Below are 20139 nucleotides of genomic sequence, written 5' to 3' on the forward strand. Positions count from 1 at the left end.
ACTTTCAGGTTGTTTGTGAGAATTACATGCCATATAGATGTTTAAGATACATAACGTAGTGCCTCACACAGGTTCAGTAGTACAGCAAATAATAGCTGCTCTTATTTTTGTTGTCACTGCTGCTGTTACACATGGTGGACAGACTACGGGAGCTCTCAAATGTCAATCTACAGAGTGTCGCCTTTGTCCTGTAGCCAGTAAAAGTCATGGAAGGATTTTGATTAGAGAAACAAATGAATAGATTATCAGAGACAGGAATAAGCCTGGATGGGCAAGATAGTCTCAGCAAGGAAGAGTAGAAGAAGGGGCAGGGGAAACGTAAGGATTTGATGTGAGTAAGACCTGAAAATAAGACCCAGCTGACAGTCAGTTCTAATGCATCTTTTGGAACAAATATTAATATGAGACCCGGTCTTATTTTACTCTAATATAAGACCGGGTCTTATATAATATAATAATATAATATAATATAGTACCGGGTCTTGTATTAATTTTTGCTCCAAAAGACACATTAGAGCTGATTGTCTGGCTATGTCTTATTTTCAAGGAAACACGGTAGTATTGAATGAATGTGGTGATAAGGGAGTTAAATGTAGGCATGACAGAGGGAATCGAAGCTGATGTGGTGAAGAGAGAACTGAGAGGACTCATTTTGATATTTGGACACCTGTGGGCGGCTGGGAGAGTCCTCGAGTTTCTAGCCTAAGTGTCAGAGAGAAAGAGACAGAGAGACACTAGGAGACACAAAGCTAAGTCAACTTGGCAGGAAGAAGAGGTTGAAATTCAACTGGGGGTTTGCTGCAGTGCTAAGACTGCAAAGGTTCAACTCCACCATAGGTTTCAGACTCACAGGCAGAGTCAGTCTTCAAGTATGCCACAGTTTTAAAATATGTTTTGAATGAAAGAGTGAGCCGGTGAAGGAAAAAGCAAGTGAGTGAACGTGCATGGCACACAGAACAAGTACAGAATTAGAATCAGGGAGAAGATCAGTCTAAGAATCTGGAAGACTGACTTATTCAGTCATGGCACGCGGGGAGAACTCCATAGGTGAGAGGACAGAGAGAGACAAAGGCCAGAGTCAAAAGGTAGAGTCTCAGGGGCCCCCAGTGCCTGGACCGGGACCAGTGACTAGTAAAGACACCAGGAGCGGTGCTGTCTGAGACATGAAGAGATTACTGCCAAGGAAGCTAAGAGGAGAGGGTACTTCAGGAAGGCAACAGTGAACACAAATGTGTTCCTTCTTCTCTGTCACCATTTTCTTTAGTGTAAATGGAAAAATTCCATTGTCCATGGCAATTTATTTTCATACTCAGGTCTGCTTACATTTTTTTCTCCAGCCTTACTAAAGTATGATTGACAAATAAATAATTGTATATATTTAATGTGTAAAGCAGTGTTTTGATATAAATATACTTTCTGTAATGATTACCATGATCAAGATAATTAATGTGTCTATCACATAGTTATTGTGTGTATGTGTGTGTGTGGTAAGAATGCTTAAGATTTACTCTTTTAGCAAATTTCAAATATAAAATACATTATTATTCATTATAATTACCATGCTGTATGTTAGATCTCTAGAACTTATCTTACAACTGAAAGTTATACCCTACGACCAGTATCTCCCCATTTTCCTTACCCTCTGGCCACCACTGTTCTATTCCATTTCAATATTTAATCTTTTTTAGATTCCACATATAAGTGATATCATACTACATTTGTCTTTCTGTGTCTGGCTTATTTCACTTAACATAACTTTTTCTAGACTCATCCACATTATCAGAAATGGCAGGATTTCCTTTTTGAAGGCTTAATAATATCCCATTGTGTGTGCATATTTACCACATTTTACTTATCCATTCATCCACCGATGGACACTTGGGTTGTTGCCATGTCTTGGCTATTGTGAATAATGCTGCAATGGACATGGGGGTGCAGCTATCTCTTCATGATATACTCATTATAGAAAACGGTACAGAGATTCCTCAAAATGCAGGTGGCAGCGGAAATTGTTCTGAGGGTTGTACCTTACCAACCCCTGAACTAGACAGAAACATCCTGGCCCTTTTTAAGTGTGATGAGGACAACACACAACCTAAGGTGTCACTGATCTGCCGTGGTGAATGCTGTGAGGTGGCAGGCACACCTGATTCATCAGCAGGGGACCCTGGGAGAATTCCTAGAGGAGATGACCTCTAAGTGGAGGTGAAGAAATGAGTGCCATGTAAGCAAGCTAGAACGGAAGAGGGGAGAGCTCCAATGTGGAGGAAGAACGTGGAAAGGTCCAGAGGTAGGAGACAGCAAGTTCTGCTTCAGAGAACAGGAAGTGGCCCAGTCTCACTGCAGCTGAAAGTCTGTTCCGAAGGGAGAGTAAGATGGAAAGCTGAGAGATCAGCAGGACACATGAGGAGCTGGGGTAGAAGGGCTCGAAGAAAAGCCTCAGGCCACATAAGAGCTGAGATTATTTGGAGGGGAGGGCAGTGGGGAACAATGTGATCATTGTTTGTGGTTTAACTGAGTGTGATGTGATGTTTACATGTGCGTTTTAAAGCAATCACTCTGGTGACAGAACTGAGGATGGAGACATGGAAGACAGACTGGTGGCCCAGGAACGATGAGGAGGCAAGGGAAGGGACCCTGGCAGAAGGAGTTGGGGAATGGCCACGGAAAGGGCAACATCTGCTAGAATCCAGTCCAGGGCGGGTTTCAGGCACCTATGAGTTTCTGTCCTATAAATGCCTGGAATCTGTGATGCAGGCCTCTTTTTCATCACCCTCTCATGTTCCGCATCAGCTTCATCGCTCATTAACTCAGGTCATGGAGGTGGGAAGCAGGGTCCTGAGTCCCTTTTCTAGCTTACTTGTCTAAGTCCCCAAAAATACATTCACAATAACAAGAGCATTTGCTTGGCACTTTGTTACCTCTCCCAAGTGCTCAGAACAGTCAGATGACCGATCTTGCTTTCCTAGCCTCTCGCTCACTGGCGATGACGTTCTACGTCAAGTCACTTTGCCCTGCAGAGCCCCAATTCCCTCTCCACTTAAAGATAATAATTCCTATAAAATACAGCCGAGGGGATAAATTAGATCAGGTGTCTAACACACCCGATAAAGTAACTGGAGCATAGGAAGGTGTTCAATAAGTGACCGTTACTATAATTATTTCACAATTACTTTTCACACTTCACTACAGTTTCCTGAGGCAGACAGGCCCAGCCAAGAGTTGCATCTGCTCCAGAGAGAAATGATGTGGCTTAAACGAGCTTATCCAAAAAGGGGAGTAGCAGAGGTGAAGGAGAAACATGTCTTCTAAATCTTAATCTGGTTTACATTGCATCGAACCCAATTATCTGGGACCCTTTTGAAACAGAAGGATGTGGTTCCTGCAGGGTTTTCGTAAACCCTCTCGCCTCTAAAATTTCCCCATCCAGGCTTGTAAAATAAATCTGTACCTTATTGGGCTGTTGGCAGCGTCTGGGTCTTTGGCATGTACTCGCCCAACCACAGTGCCAGCAGCTGCATTTTCTTGGACTTCGTGAATGTAACTTGGGGCCAAAAACATGGGGGGCTCATCAGCATCTTCTACTGCGATCTTGATCGTCACAGTGTCCTTGAAAGGCCCATTACTGATGAACTTCGGGTCTATGTGTACGTTGGCTGCCTCCACCTTCAAGCTATATGCTCTTTTGGTTTCAAAATCTACGGGCTGACAAGAAAGGAGAGAAGATTGACAACCAGTTCCTTGAAAGAATAATGAAAGAGAAAGACCTGACTGTTTTACAGGGCAGAGTGTGTGGTGACTCAAAGAGAGAAAATCAGTGTTTATTCAATATCCAATTACCTGAGCCATTTGGTTAGAAAATCAGACAAATCAATTGCTGAAACCTGGAATTACAGGGTAATTCTAGGAGCAAAGACACAGATGGATCACATGACCTAGAATGAACCTCGTTCTATATAACAACGCTAAGGCTGCCCAAATCAGTCCCTAAAAATCATCTAAGGATGAGAAGGAATTAAAGCACTACAAAAATAAATGTTATAGACTATTTTGTAAAGGACTAAGAATCTTGGTAATAAAAATACCTACTGAATTTCAGCCAGAGAGCAAGACAGTCGACTGCTCTCCTCCACACATATACACGTCTGGCTTAATGATAGTGACAGCCAATTTTTTTTTTAATTGTTAGTTTCAGGTGAACAAAACAACATAGTGATTAGACATTTACACGTCTCACAAAGTGATAACCCCAAAAAGTCTACTACCCCATCTGACATCGTACATAGCTGTTACAGGACCATTGACTATATTCCCTATGCTGTACTTTATATCCTGTGACTCTGTTTTTTAGATTATAATTGACATTCAGTATTATTTTATATTAGTTCCAGATATACCGCAGAGTCGTTATGTGTTTCTATAATTTATGAAGTGATGCCCCTGATAAGTCTAATACCCATCTAACACTATAGTTTTTACACTACTAGTTTTTACATTATTGACTGTATTTCCCATACCGTTTCATATCCCATGACTATTTTGTAACTACCAATTTGTACTTCTTAATCCCTTCACCTTTCTCACTTATCCCCCCACCCTCCCTCCCATCTGACAACCATCAGTTCTCTGTATCTACAAGTCTGTTTCTGTGTTGTTTGTTCATTTATTCTGTTCTTTAGATTCCATGTATAAGTGAGATCATATGGTATTTGTCTTTCTCTATATGACTTATTTCACTTAGCATAATACCCTCTAGGTCTATCCATGTTGTCAGAGATTCTAAGATTTTGTTCTTATGGCTGAGTAATATTCCATTGTATAAATGTACCACCTCTTCTTTATCCAGCTGTCTATCGATGGGCATTTTGGTTGCTTCTATATCTTGGATATTGTGAATAGCACTGCAATAAACATAGGGGCGCACAGATTATTTTCTATTTGGTGTTTTTGATTTCTTTGGATAAATACCCAGCAGTTCTATTTTTAATGTTTTGAGGAACCTCCATACTGTTTTCCGTAGTGGCTGCACCAATTTGCAATCCCACCAACAGTGCCTGAGGATTCCCTTTTCTCCACATCCTCACCAGCACTTGTTGTGTGTTGATTTATTGATGATAGCCATTCTGACAGGTGTGGGGTGATATCTCATTGTGGCTTTTATTTGTATTTCTCTGATGATTAATGATATTGAGCATTTTTCATATGTTTATTGGTCATCTGTACATGCTCTTTGGAGAAATGTCTATTCAAGTTCCCTGTTCATTTTTTTAATCGGAATGTTTGCTTTTTTGGTGTTGAGTTGTATGAGATTTTTTTTGTTTTTAATTTTGGATATTAATCCCTTATCAGATCTACCATTGGCAAATACCTTTTCATTTTGTTGATGGTTTTGCTGTGCAAAAATGTTTTAGTTTGATGTAGTCCCATTTTTTTCTCTTTTGTTTCCCTTGCCCATGGGGATATATCAGTAAAAATATTACTAAAGGTTATGTCTGAGAGTTTATTTCCTACATCTTCTTCTGGGAGTTTTATGGTTTTGAGTCTCACATTTAAGTTGTTAATCCATTTTGAGTTTGTTCTTGTGTATTATGTAAGAAGGTGGTCCATCCAGTTTCATTTTTTTTTGCATGTATCTGTCCAGTTTTCCCAGAGCCATTTATGGAATAGACTTTATCTATTTCCCAGATAGCCATTTATGGGTAGTCTTTATCCCGATGTATATTCTTGCTTCCTTTGTCATACATTAAATGACCACATAGGTATGGGTTTATTTCTGGGCTCTCTGTTCTGTTCCATTGATCTGTGTGTCTGTTTTTATACCAATACCATGCTGTTTTGATTACTATGGCCTTGTAATATAATATGATATCAGGTAGCTTGATACATCCAGTGTTATTCTTCTTTCTCGGGATTGCCATGGCTATTTGGGGTCTCTTCTGGTTCCATATAAATTCTAGGATTATTTGTTCTAGTTATGTGAAAAAATGCCATTGGTATTTTAATAGGGATTGTATTGAATCTACATATTGCTTTGGGGAGTACGGACATTTTAACTGTATTAATTCTTCCTATCTATGAGCATGGTATATGTTTCCATTAAATTATATCTTCTTTAATTTCTCTCTTCAATGTCTTGTAATTTTCTGAGAGCAGGTCTTTTAGTTCCTTGGTTAAATTTATTTCTAGGTGTTTTATTCTGATGCACTTTATTTTTCTTTCTGATAGTTCACTTTAGGTGTATAAAAATGCAACCAATTTCTGAATATTAATTTTGTATCCTGCCACTTTACTGAATTCATTTATCAGTTATAGCATTTTTGGTGGAATCTTTGGGTTTCTCTCTATATAGTATTATGTCATCTGCAAATGACAGTTTTACTTCTTCCTTTCCAATTTGGATGCCCTTTATGTCTTTTTCTTGTCTGATTGCTCTGGCTGGGACTTCCAGTACTATGTTGAATAAAAGTGGTAAAAGTAAAAATCCTTGGCTTATTCCCAAACTTACAAATGCTTTTAGCTTTTCCCCATTCAGTATGATATTAGCTGTGGGTTTGTCATAGATGCCTTTATTATGTTGACATATGTTCCCTCTATTCCCACTTTGCTAAGAGTTTTTATCCTAAATGGATGCTGAATTGTGTCAAATGCTTTTTCTGCAAATGTTAATATGACCATATGATTTTTATTTTTCATTTTGTTTATATGGTCTATCACGTTAATTGATTTACAGATATTGAACCAACCTTGCATACCAGGAATGAATGCCACTGATCATGGAGTATGATCTTTTTTTTTTTTTTAATTAATTTTATTGGGGTGACAATTGTTAGTAAATTTACATAGATTTCAGGTGTACAATTCTGTATTACATCGTCTATAAATCCCATTGTGTGTTCACCACCCAGAGTCAGTTCTCCTTCCATCACCATATATTTGATCCCCCTTACCCTCATCACCCTCCCCCCACCCCCTTACCCTCTGGTAACCACTAAATTATTGTCTGTGTCTATGAGTTTTTGTTTCTCATTTGTTTGTCTTGTTCTTTTTGATTTATATACCACATATCAGTGAAATCATAGGGTTCTCTGCTTTTTCTGTCTGACTTATTTCACTTAGCATTATTCTCTCGAGATCCATCCATGTTGTCACAAATGCTCCTATATCATCTTTCCTTAACGCCTAATAGTATTCCATTGTGTATATGTACCACAACTTCTTTATCCATTCATCTATCGAAGGACATTTTGGTTGTTTCCATGTCTTGGCCACCGTAAACAAAGCTGCAATGAACATTGGCGTACACGTGTCTCTATAGAGAAATGCTTTTATATTTTTGGGGTAGATACCCAGGAGAGCGATTGCTGGGTCATATGGTAATTCTATTCGTAATTTCTTGAGGAACCTCCACACTGCCTTCCATAGTGGCTGCACCAGTCTGCATTCCCACCAACAGTGTATGAGAGTTCCTTTTTCTCCACAGCCTCTCCAACACTTGTTACTATTTGTTTTGTTGATGAAAGCCATTCTGACTGGGGTGAGGTGATATCTCATTGTGGTTTTCATTTGCATTTCTCTGATGATTAGCGATGTTGAGCATTTTTTCATATGTCTATTTGCCATTTGTATATCCTCTTTGGAGAAATGTCTCTTCAGGTCCTCTGTCCATTTGGAGTATGATCTTTTTAATGTATTGCTGAATTTGGTTTGCTAATAGTTTCTTGAGGATTTTTGCATCTATGTTAATTAGGGGTATTGGTCTATAGTTTCCTTTTTTTGTAATGTCTTTATTCTCTTGAATTTTTTGGAATAGTTTGAGAAGAATAGATGTTAATTCTTTTTTGAATATTTGGTAAAATTCATCTGTGAAGCCATCTGGCCCAGGACTTTTGTTTGTTGGAAGTTTTTTGATTACTGATTTGATTTTGTTAGTATTAAGTTGCCTGTTCAGATTTTCCTGTTTCTTCTTGATTCAGCCTTGGAAGATTATAGCCTCTCTGTGTTTACTTCTATGCATTAGGTAGATGTCCTATGTCTCTCAGTCTTTGCCAGGTGGCCTTATGTAGTATGCGTCCTATGTGGTCCAGTGGTGCAGCCTCCTTGATCACCTGTGCATGTGTTCCAGGAGTGTCCCCTCTGTGTGTTGGTGTATTCTGTTGTAGTTGAGCCTTGATTGCTTTTGGCATGTCAGTAGGTGGGACTGACTCCCAAGCTGAGTGGCTGTGAGGATTGGCTATGTCCTATGTATGAGCTGCTGTGTGGTAGCTGCCCCCTTAGTGAGAGATGTATCCCCATGGGCTCTTGTGCCTGTTGAGACCCCCCTTTGCGTGTGCCACTTGTGAGGCTAATCGGGTAGTGCTCTGGTGTGTTCTGAAGCCAGCCTCTCTGGGTGTATTGTTTCTGGTTTCTCTTGGGAGAGGCTCCCATGCAGGCCAATTTCAGCCTTATCTGTGACCAGCCTGGGGCTGCCCCATAGGAGCTATGCAAATATATGTCATCAGTTGCTGCCTGCGCAGGACTTGGAGGTATGGCCTCCTGGGGGTGGTCTCACTGTACTCTGAGGCTGGCTGCCACAGTATTGGGCTTGGGGCAGCTTAACAAAAGGCCCACAGTCCCCCTAGGCATTTTGCTGCCTTTAAGGTTCAGCCATTGACAGAGCCTCCTTAGGTGCACAGGCTGGTCTGGTTGACCTGGTGTTCAGAGTGTCCTTAGCCATGCAGCACTAGTAGCGCAAGGTGGTGGGGGGTAGGATCCCAGGGAGTCACAAGGTTCATGTCTGGTGGTTTTTGCAAAGTTAATGCAGATTCATGTCTTGTGCCAGTGCCTGGCCTATAACCACTTCACAGAATGCCTTTCAAGGCCAGCCACCACTAGCATTGAGCCTGCAGATCCCAGACTGCCACTCAAGAGTGGCTGACTGTCCACCACCAAAAGTTCCCCAAACCACTGCGGGCCTTCTGCTGCTGCAAAAGGCTTCTGTAGCTTGTGGAGCAGGGCCAGCTGCCTAGGAGCTGAGAGTGCCCAGAGCAAGGCACTGGTTGGGGCAAAGTTCCAGGGAGTAACAGGGAGTAAATTTTTTAAGTTTCTGACCATGTAGCATTTCCCAGCATCTGGGACCCTTACTAGCAGTGGCCCAGAAGATGACTTAAGGTAGTTTATGGGTAATTTTGGTGGGTAGGTTTGTTGAATTACATTAACTTACTTATTGACAGTTATTGCTTTTCCAATTCTTCCATTTCTGAACACATGAAGACCATCTCAGTATAGTGCTGATTTTTGACATATATGCTATTCTTTATAACGTTATTCTTGAGAGACTATGATATAATTCTCTAGCTAGATCATAATGATGTTATCCTGTTTTGATAGTGTTCATTTTTAAGATACCTTTTATTTATGGCACGTGATAGGACAATGACAATAATGCTTCCTTGACATAAGAATTTAAAGAAAAACAATTATAAACAATATAGATTTTACACAGATATGAAAAAAATTGGGAAGTCGCACTTGAATGGCTGCAGTTACTGGGAAATTGATGGCAAACACCCCCTTATTCTGGATGACAGGAGGTATAGCGAATCAACGTGCAAAGGGTAAAAAGTAAAATTATGGAAGAGAAACGTGTCCTCACGCCCAGGAAACAGAACTTCACAATTAGCATTATGGATGATGCCAAACTACCAAATGTTTGGAAAGACTTGGGTCTTTTGAGGCAGATATCCACCTGCCACTTGCCATGCTATTGCCATCTGCCTGGCAAACACTGATTTTCAATGGGCATACAATCCTAGCATTTAGTCCTGACCTAGTGCTACAAAACTCCAAATGAAGGATGAGTCCAGTTTCAGGAAGGTTAAACACATTCAACTTGACACTTTCTCCATCATCTCCCCCCCTCTCTATCCCCCAGAGTCAGGGAACACTCCCCATCCCTGAAGCAAAATGGGCCCCCAGTTGCTCCACCATTATGGAACTCAGCATCTCCTTTATCCTTCACTGGGTTAGTGCACAGCAAAAGAGAATGATATTTATAAGTGAAACTTATGAGAATCTTGAAGATTCTCTAAAATCTCTATAATCATTAGACAAAATTAGCATAAAAACACTGGAATACGGTAGTTCTGAGACCTGATGAGAATAAATTTCTGATTTCAGGTAGTCGGGCTATTCCCAGGGCAAAACCTTTGGCACTTGGTTTAGGCATATGCCCAGACAGCCGTGCTGCCAATGATTGGTCCTGTTGATGTTCAGGCTGGTACACTCATGCTCAAGTCTGGCCAATACTTTTTCAGATCCCAAGCAAAACTTGCCACATCTTTGTAAACACTTGTCTGGAATGCCCTTTCTTAGTTTGGTGAGATTGTACAAAGTTTTCTTTTACTGCTGGTCAGCCCAAGCCTCACTGCCTTGTATTGTCTTCTTCAAACTTCCCCGGATAATGAGTGTGGTCCAGCAACGGCCCATCTGCAACCCCTCCTCTCCCACCCTGGTAAGGTGGGGAGTATCCCAAAGGACTCTACTGAGTTTTCTTGATTTCTGCTGATCTTTGCCTCCCTAGTGCACAGACGCTCACACACACCAATCATTGTGACTAATGAAGCACAGGGCTGATGGATGAATAGCATTTAAACACTTACCTACAACCTATTTCCTGCCTCCTTCTGGAAAAGATTTAAGGTAGTTTCTCATGTGAACATTTATATCCATGTTATGAGTAGTTGAAATAAAGCTAAAGGAGACAACACACTACATAAGCCATAAAAATCTTAATACCCCCAAGTTTACTAATCCCACCTCTGCAAATTCTCCCTAAGGGATGAATTCAAGAGAATACTGAAACAAACAATATTCAAAAATGCATGATATCTGTTAGATATAGTGGAGGGCTATATCTAATTGGGGGAAATGTACACACAAAACACCAGCTCCAACTGTGAGACTTTATTAAGGAAATAATGATCCATCAATAGGGTGGGACGTTATGTAGTCATTAAAAATGATTATGTATATTATAGAACAGCATGTAAAATGTTTATGATATGACATTAAGTTAACAAATCAGATCACCCTATGATTGCAACCGTTTAAAATGTTATATATCCACATCAGTATACACGTGGGCAAAGAACTGAAGAAATAATTAGACATAAAAATGGCTTTATAAAAATTGGGAATATTTAAAAGGTTTTCTAATGCTGCCCTCACACTGTTTTACAAGAAGTTTATTTGGTTGAAAGTAAATAAGTCAGAAATTACCAGGATATCTTTGTAATAAAGGGAAGTCCCAGTTGGTAATGGGTGTTGCAGTGAACAAATTGAATTTTCCTCTCCAAATCGACCAAGCCATGGATAAGTTTCATTTTTACTTGGTACTGGTTCTTTTTTCAGCTAACCACACAGACAGAATATCCTGAGGGCAGCTCTCTCTATCTTTTGCACCATTATACCCCTGACACTTACTGAGTCTGACACAGAGTCAGTACTCTAGAAATATTTATTGCTTCCTAAGCTCTTCAATAAATGAATGCCTCTACCTCCTAAATATCCCTTGAATTCTTCACCTTCACCATTTCTGCCTTCTTCAGTTCTTTTGTAATTTCTCCCTGGAATTCTAGCAATAGTTTTTCAACGGGCCCTGCGTTATCCATCTCAAAACCCTCAAGACTGAACTTATTCAAGTTTCTTAAACGTGTCCTTTCCATCAATACATGAGCTCTTTTTTCTGCCCTTCCTCTCCTTATCTATCTGGTAAAGTCCTACTCGTCTATTGAGACTCAGCTCAAGAACTGCCCTGTTAGAAGTCATTGCTGACCCATATTCATAGACCTTATCACACTTTATTACATTTGGTTCTCAACTGGGGAATGATGTTGCTCTAACTCACCTCAGGGTTATTAGACAACGTCTAGAGTTTTTTATTATCATGATCGGTAGGGTGGCGTAGGGTGTGTGCTTACTGACATCTAGTGAGGAGAGGCCAGGGATACTGCTAAACATCCTACAATGCACAGAAGAACCTCCTACAAAAAAGAATTATTTGTCCTGAAATGTCCTTAGTGCCCAGGCTGAGAAAAGCAGCCCTATTTTAATTGGCTTTTAATTTTACTATCTTGTTAAATTGCAGTCTCCCTATGTCCACAACTCTGTGTCTTCAACATTAGATGGCCAGCTTCTCATCGAAGGCCTGCCTGACAAATAATAACAGCTCACTAACTCTTAGAAAAAAAAAATGAGTTAACGGATTAAGAAATGAGTGAAAAAACGATACTACAGAATATTTTTAAAAGACAAAAATATTTCCATTATCTCTCCACATCCTTTTATACCATTAAATCATACATAATGACTTCCAGAAGGATCCATCATTTTACTCTATTAAATTCACCTTTCCCTCTCCCACTGCTCCCTCTCCCCCCCTCCACCCGTAGATATTTGGAACTTTGTGCTAGAAGTTTAAGCAAATGAAATAACATCATACTCTGCTTTAAACCTAAACATCAGTGCTTTATAGACGATTATCCTCTTGCTTGGAATAAACATACTGAATTGGGGGAAAATGTGCAAATTAATCATCTGCACAGAGCTCATTTGTGATGTGTGAGTTCCACGGGGTGATTTAAATGTTTCGGGACTTTAGAGACACAGTGTGTGTTTATGCCCTGAATACATGGAAAACAGGTGACAACCGTAGCATAACCAACTACCCAATTACTTGAACAGCGAAGGATGGGAGGCAGAAATCGCTGGTGTCAATGCTCGTACGTCAGTGTCAAGCAAGAGACATAGTCATATTAATTAACGAGCCACATTGGCAGCTCTATGCTCCAGGTAATTCACACAGCACTTCTCCAGAGGAGAAACCAGAGGGGGTGGTTACCCAGCCCCTGGCTGATGATTAGGCTTCTGCGGTTACACCATTCATTGCCACTAATGTTGACTTTCCCCATATCCAAAGTTCACCTCAACTTCCATATTCTTTTATGACAGTCACCCTTATCCTCTCTCCGTTCTGCGTCCCATCCTATTTCTCCCAAACCCAACAATGCTTTCAAATGTTGTGAAAAATCAGCTTCCTAGAAAAATCATCTCTCCTTCCTCCCCATACTGAAAGATTCCCTCCACCTTACCCTTGTCTTCTCTTCAGCTACTGGCCTCTTTATTGATTCTTTAACTTATTTCTTTTTTTTTTTTTTTTTTAGCAGTGTTACAGTCCAATCTTTTCCATCACACCAAAGAGCTTAATATTCATGCTATAAAACCAACTTGAAAATGAATGCTTGATTAAAACCAAGGTAATCCCATCATCCAATTCACATTTAATTCTTCATACACTTTGATGATGGAGAGGTGTTGATTTCTCAAGTGGTAAATCCAAGGGGAAAACCACTTTAGGATACACTGTAACTTTCTTCACTTACGTAAGTGAGTCTTACCTAGCTCTCCTTTATAAACCCTTTCTGGCCCAGCTGTTTCCAAAATGTCTTGAGAGGAAAGTTGTTCCAGAATACTCTAGGTATGAATTCTGTGTCTGAGAATTGCCAGTTGTGTGACTATGACAGGGTCAAATTGTTTAATCTGTCTGAGCCCCCGTCTCCTCAGAATTAAATTGAGGTCTCGCGGCCCACTGGGATAACACTATCTACTTTTTAAGAGTGTGGTAAAAAGGAAATGAGAGAATGTTTGGAGGAAGCTCCAGCTTTGTCTGGCCAATATTTAGTATTGAGAAAATGTTAGACGTTAAAAACAAAGCAAGAAAAGAATAATCATCCCCTCTGTGTAGTGAATTAATCCCAAGGACACATTGTTTGGTGACAATTTAACTGACTATGGAGAAAAGCCCATTATTGTTATTTCTCAGGTTCTATTTTGAGAGAAAATCAAGCAGAGGATCGGTTCCAGTTTCACAGAGGGTCCAGCAATTTAGTGGAACTTGGATATTTGAGACAGAATATGTTCTGAGCTGCTTATATTAACAGACTCAGCTTGGCAGAGGTAAAGGGGGAACTCCATGGGTGCTTACCTTTTTCAGCTTCACCACGCCCTCTTGTGTTTCATAATCCGTTGTGATTTCAAACAATTCCATACCGTCTCCATCAACAATATTGTATGTGACTAAGCCATTTTCTCCAATATCTGGGTCTTTAGCTTTCACTCTTCCCACTTCCTCCCCGGGGACAGCTGCTTCTGACACAGACATCTGGTATACGCCTAGAAGAAGAAGACATCTATTTTTATTTTCCCTTTTATTTGTCAGCTGTAAGACTTTAGATTTCATTGAGTCCCAATAAATTTCTCAAAGGGCTTGAAATTGAACTTTCTATTGATTGAAAACATGAAAGAAGTGAATGGACGGGAGGAAGATCCCACATGGCCTGCTCTGTCAAAGAAATGTGTTCTACAAAGAAAGATGAAACAATATCTGGGTCCAAGGTGACACGGTGGGGTCACCTGCCCCATGTAAGGAAGGAAAACAATGCTCAGTTACATCTCCCATTAGGAAATGATGGAGGGCCATGTAATCTTCATACATTCAAATAGCCAAGACTTGTCACCTCTGCAGCATGGTCCATTAGTTAATTCTAAAGCTCACATCTGGCCCTGCCGGATTCCCAGAAAAACACCCTTTTCTGTTTAAAAGCCTTCCACAGCTCCATATAAAATTTTAAAAACAAGTGCAAATTTTATCTTTCAAGGTCATGATACTTCTAACTCTATATGTGACTCTCCTCTTACTTTACCTCTTTCACCATTCTAGCAAACACTACCTTATCTGGAAACGTTTCCCATACTGCAACCATTCCCTATGTATTTCCTTAATATTTATCAGGAACCTAATATGTGCCAGGCACTGTCCTAACCCCTGGAGATTCAGTAGTAAAAGAAACTGTCAAGATTCCTGCCTTATTGAGGCACACTAAAGAGAAAAAACAAATGTATACACACTCTGATGTCCTGGCTAGGAAGACGAAAAACAAAGTAGGGTAAGAGACAGCGGGTAATGAGACAGTGAGTGTTTAGTATATGCTTGTGTGTGAGTGTGATGGTGTATGTGTGAGTGTGTGTCTGTGTGTGTTGTATGGTATGAGTATGTGCCTCAGTGTGAATGTGTGTATGTGTAAGACGTATGTCAGTGTGTGTGTATAAGTGTGAGTGTGTATGACTGTGTAAGTTTCTGTTAAGTATGTGTGGGTGAGAAGGGGAAGTGGCAGAGAGAGAGTGATGTTGAATAGGGTAAGCAGAGAAGACATCCATCAGAAGAAGACATCTGAACTCCCTCGCGAGGACTGAGAAAGACAAATCATGTGACTATCTGGGGATAAAAATTACACACAAAGGGAACAGCAAATGACAAAGACCTTGAGGTGGGAACATACTGAATACATACAGAATAACAAGAAGACAAATGACTGCAGCCTTCTGTTAAGAAATAAGGGTACATAGATAGGTTGGGGCCCCTCCGTGTTAGAAAGGGCATGGATGAGACGTCCTGCAAGTTTTGTTTACACTTGACGGGAAGCCACTGGAAGGTGTTCAGTAGGGAAATAAGACATGAGATAATTTACTGGCATTTCCACATTTTAAAAATATTCTGTATGAAACAATGTAAAACAGCGAGGTTTAGAAAGCTTGCCTCTATCACTCCCAAGCCGAGGGGTTTTGGTCAAGTCACTTCACCCCTTTAAGATTTAGTTTCCCCTGACATAGGTTTTATCAGTTCCAGCACTCTATATTTATGCATATTGCTTGGCTTTGAATACTTGCAGCTTGGACCCGTATGCCGCAGAATCACACCATGCCCTCCATATTAAAGGAGAAGCGGGAAGTGGGAGTCTCTGTAGATAATTACCAGTTTGCGGGAAGGTCTGGAAAAGCCTGCTATGAGTTGATTTTCTCCAAATCTCACTTGAGTTCATGGCTATAAACTGGTATCTGCAGAGTAGAGATGTCACTTTACTATATGATTGTACGAGGGCAACGACACTGATGGCGGCCTGCTCATAAGCCTGCTCAGCCTTCTCCTTGTTGCACTCCAGACAATTTTATAGTGTGGATAATGGAGCGTGCAGCTTTTAGAGCACTCTGTGAGCCTTAAGCTTACTGGGGATGCTGAACCTTGTGCCTGAGCAGGCAAAGCAGACTTTCTTCATGTCTTCTGTGACCCCAGGAGAAATGGTCGTCACCTTGTCATCCCGTCTCAATGTCTCCCTCCGTAGATAGCTGTCTTTGGAGTCCTTTGGGTGGCCTTCCTGGACACATACTTGGGTGCCTTCCTTGTCCCTTCATTTGCACAAACTGCCATTTCTCTGGCAATAAACTCACAAGCTCTACCAGCTACTCTTCTCATGTCATGAAAAAGACACTTCCACCAGCTCCCCAGGTACAAGGGGCACCAGCATCGTGATGATGCTGTACCTTTGTCTGTACCTACACGTATAGAAACACATTCTTGTCCAAATTCTGGCTTTGCCACATTCTTCGGGTAACTTACTGCACCTTTTGTGGCACCTGTATCTGTAAAACGTAGGCTCTTGCAGAGACGTGCAATAGTAGTGACTGTTCATTAAACAACAGTAGTTACTGTAGTTGTGATTATTAATAGCAACCTTTCAAAATCATTTTCTCTTATTTCGCTCAGCAATTTTATAGATTTTGTAAATGGACCATAACCCCCCCCAAGATAATAATAATGGCTAACATTTGTTGACAACGTATGCCAGGTATCACTGGGATTTTAGACTAGCTCATTTAGTTCTAACATCCTATGAATCAGGTCCTGTGGAACATAATACTTTCCCTAAAAGACCAAAACAATATCTCTCATCCCACAGGCTGGTGCTTTAACCTGTCTTTGCCAGTCCTTCCATTGAAAGGTGGGGTCTACAAGAACTCCACTTATATTTGGGCAGTCTTAAGACAACAGTGGAAATGATGCTACGGGATTTCCAAAGCTAAATCAGAATAGGCAATAGAGTTTCTGCTTGGTGTCTTTGGAGGTCTTGCTTTCAGAACTTGTCCAAGGCACTCTACTATGGAGAGGCCACCATGGAGAGGAACCAATAGCCAATACCAGCTCATGGGCCATGGGAGCCATCATGCAAGTGCATCCTCCAGCCCCAGCCAAACGGTCCCCAGTTGATGCTATGGGAACAATGACAAGCTGTCTCTTCCAAGTTTGGCCCAAATTGCAGATTCATGACAAAAATAAACTATTAGTATTGTTTTAAACCACAAAGGTTTTGATAGTCTATTACATAGCAATAGATAATGTATGGTTGTACTCAGGTTAGAAATGAAAACACTCAGCCAGAGAAAGATTCATTACTAAATCATATCACTAGCATCTAATAAAATACCCCACTAGCAAAATAGATTTTTTTGTTTCTCAGACCATGGAACTTTTTACGTCTCCTGTTTCTCCCACTACCTCTACTGTATTTAAGTTTTCTAGTTGTGGTTGTGGTTGTCTTGTTTTTGTCTTTTGCAAGAATGCTCTGAAGAACCTCCATTTTTCTAGACAATTTCTTCCAAGTTGAGTAAGCAGGAATGAGTCAGAGAAGACAGCTGGCTGTGGCATCATTGACAAGTGAAAGCGAAGCCCACCTACTTACTCTGCGGAAACTTTGGTGGGTTGTCGTTGACATCAGTCAGTGTGATCGTCACTTTGGTTGTCCCTGAGAGCCCACCCATGTGGCCACCCATGTCCTTGGCTTGGATCACGACGTGGTACTGCTCCTTGGCTTCCCTGTCCATGTTGGGAAGGGCTGTCCTGATGATCCCTGCACAAGGGAGCAGAAACATCACAGATATTCATTTGTCACAATGTTACAACAGAAAGCGTGCCAGGCACGGGGGATGCAGAGATGAATAACACAGCACCAGCCCTCGCAGGAGAGTCCCTTCAATAGGGTGGTTAGAACCCAAGGTGGCCATACCTGAAACGTCGTATAGATGTATGTTCCAGCAAATGGGCGTAGTGGTTAATGTAGTGTTAAAATTGGATGTGTTGTACGTATTGCATTGTAAATGCTAGTAAAAACCTCATTATTCTCCGGTAAAACACTTAAATATCTTAAAGACTGAAATATTGGAGGGCCCACAGCACGGGTATCCATAGTTAAACCCATGCTTTTGGACGGCCGGCAGAATCTTTTGAAAGTATCTCCCTGAATGCAATTCTTAGAAACATTTTTATGGTTCATATTAGGTTAAAAGAAGGAAGTTCATGCAATACATAGTTCATGCAATACATTAAAATTCTAATATTACTTTTTAAAAGAATATACCAAATGGGTTAAAAATATGCATGATGCTTATACAAACATTTACTGTCTACTACCATCAATCAGGGATAACAATGATACATTAATGATTCAATTCTACATGATTTCTGCTTATTAGCACATGATTTATATGAAAACCATGCTCCCTTAAATCTCTTGGGCACATATGCAAGCTTTTTCTTTTGTGGATATGGTAATATTTATACTGGAACTAGAAAGACCACTGTAGAAGCCTTAAGCACTTACCCCTGTTTTACCCCGTAATGTTAGCATGTTTCTCAGAAACACCCTTGAATACACTGGGGCTCATTTTCCTTATCTGTTAAATGATTTGGTAGGTTTAGATTTGTGGCTTCTAACCATGAGCCTCTGAGACAAAGAAAGTTAGAAGTAGAGTCCCTCCACCAGTTTTTATCATCTCAAATGTTGAAATGAAGTCCCACATTCATCCTTGATTAATCTGGAAAGGCTAAATGCAAATGCTTTTTTATGAAATCAAAGCAAGTAGCTGCATAAATTGTGATCTGAAGCAAAGTGGCTACAAATAAATGATTATATAGGTAAGTGGAAATAATACTGAGTAAGAGATTGGTAGACTACGTATATACATATAAACAGATATATTTGATACATTTTAACTACAATAGTAAAGATGAATTCCTTGGAGGAGATTAGAAATGTGCTGCCTCCCAGACGTACTTGAATATCAACACGCACTCCCATCACTCTGCCCCGTGAACTTCAAAGCAAGCTTTTGGGAGCTGCCAGTTTTACACCAGCCCTCAAATTCTATGATCTCCTTGTCTGGATCCATGGTTGAATTTGAAGATCAAGTTTAAATATTTTAAGATAAATCCTTACACGTAAATTGACTTATAGGATCCAATTTTAAGATACAAGTTGTGTTTTAAGATGACATCATCGAGACATGATGAAATACAGACAGAAATAATAATAAATATGGTTCATCGGATGCCAGGTATGTGCCTAGTGTCTAACCCCTGTAATAACCTGGTTAGGCGGCCTTTTCCATATTTGAGAAAATGGAGAATCAAGTAAGTTTCGTGAGCAGGCTTGGGCTCCTTATGCACAGGGTCTCATAACAAATCACAGTAACAGTCTACGGTACCTGTCTGTGCTTCCACCGAAAAGTAGGGCTGTCCTTCTAGGATGCTGTACACCAACTTGGCACTGTTTCCGTAGGTGGGGTCATCTGCATCTGAAGCTGTCACCTGGATCACTGACGTTCCTTAAAAGTCAAATACAGTCATTCGTGACAGTCCCTCCCTTAGCTTGTCAAACTATATTTCTAGTTTACAAAGTTTCACCTTCAAATTAAAAACCGAGGACAGCCCCACAATTATTCAACATGCTTTAATTTTCCTAGGGTCGCAATGCAAAATAATCTTCCTTCCTTCCTAGTTTATTTTTTTTTAATTCCCATAGCTTAAAAATGAACATTTGTTTTTAATTTATTTTTTTATTAAATTTATTGGGGTGACAATTGTTAGTGAAATTACATAGATTTCAGGTGTACAATTCTGTATTACATCATCTATAAATTCCATTGTGTGTTCACCACCCAGAGTCAGTTCTCCTTCCATCACCATATATTTGATCCCCCTTACCCTCATCTCCCTCCCCCCACCCTCCTTACCCTCTGGTAACCACTAAACTATTGTCTGTGTCTGTGAGTTTTTCTTTCTCATAAAAATTAACTTTCTATATGTATAGTACATCTTGCTATGCTTACGAGTTAAAATAATACCATGAACATTAACCATGAATAATACCATGAACATTAACCATGAACTAAAAACCATGCAATTGAAATGTTCAATATATCAAATAATTAAAT

At 40.2% G+C, this 20139-nt stretch overlaps 1 protein-coding gene across 1 annotated transcript in view; it reads right to left on the reverse strand.

Moving 5' to 3' along the window:
• The window catches only part of CDH11 (cadherin 11), a 151861-nt gene that overhangs the window by 23286 nt on the left and 108436 nt on the right, over positions 1-20139 (reverse strand). Inside the window, exons 5-8 of the mRNA XM_081031922.1 lie at positions 19411-19530; positions 17610-17777; positions 14021-14208; positions 3452-3705 (exon numbers count right to left, since the gene is read on the reverse strand). Coding sequence (XP_080888048.1) covers positions 3452-3705; positions 14021-14208; positions 17610-17777; positions 19411-19530 — 730 coding nt within the window. The remainder of the gene's footprint in view (positions 1-3451; positions 3706-14020; positions 14209-17609; positions 17778-19410; positions 19531-20139) is intronic.

Source organism: Rhinolophus hipposideros, assembly GCF_964194185.1.
Source record: "Rhinolophus hipposideros genome assembly, chromosome: 21".
Lineage (NCBI taxonomy): Eukaryota > Metazoa > Chordata > Mammalia > Chiroptera > Rhinolophidae > Rhinolophus > Rhinolophus hipposideros.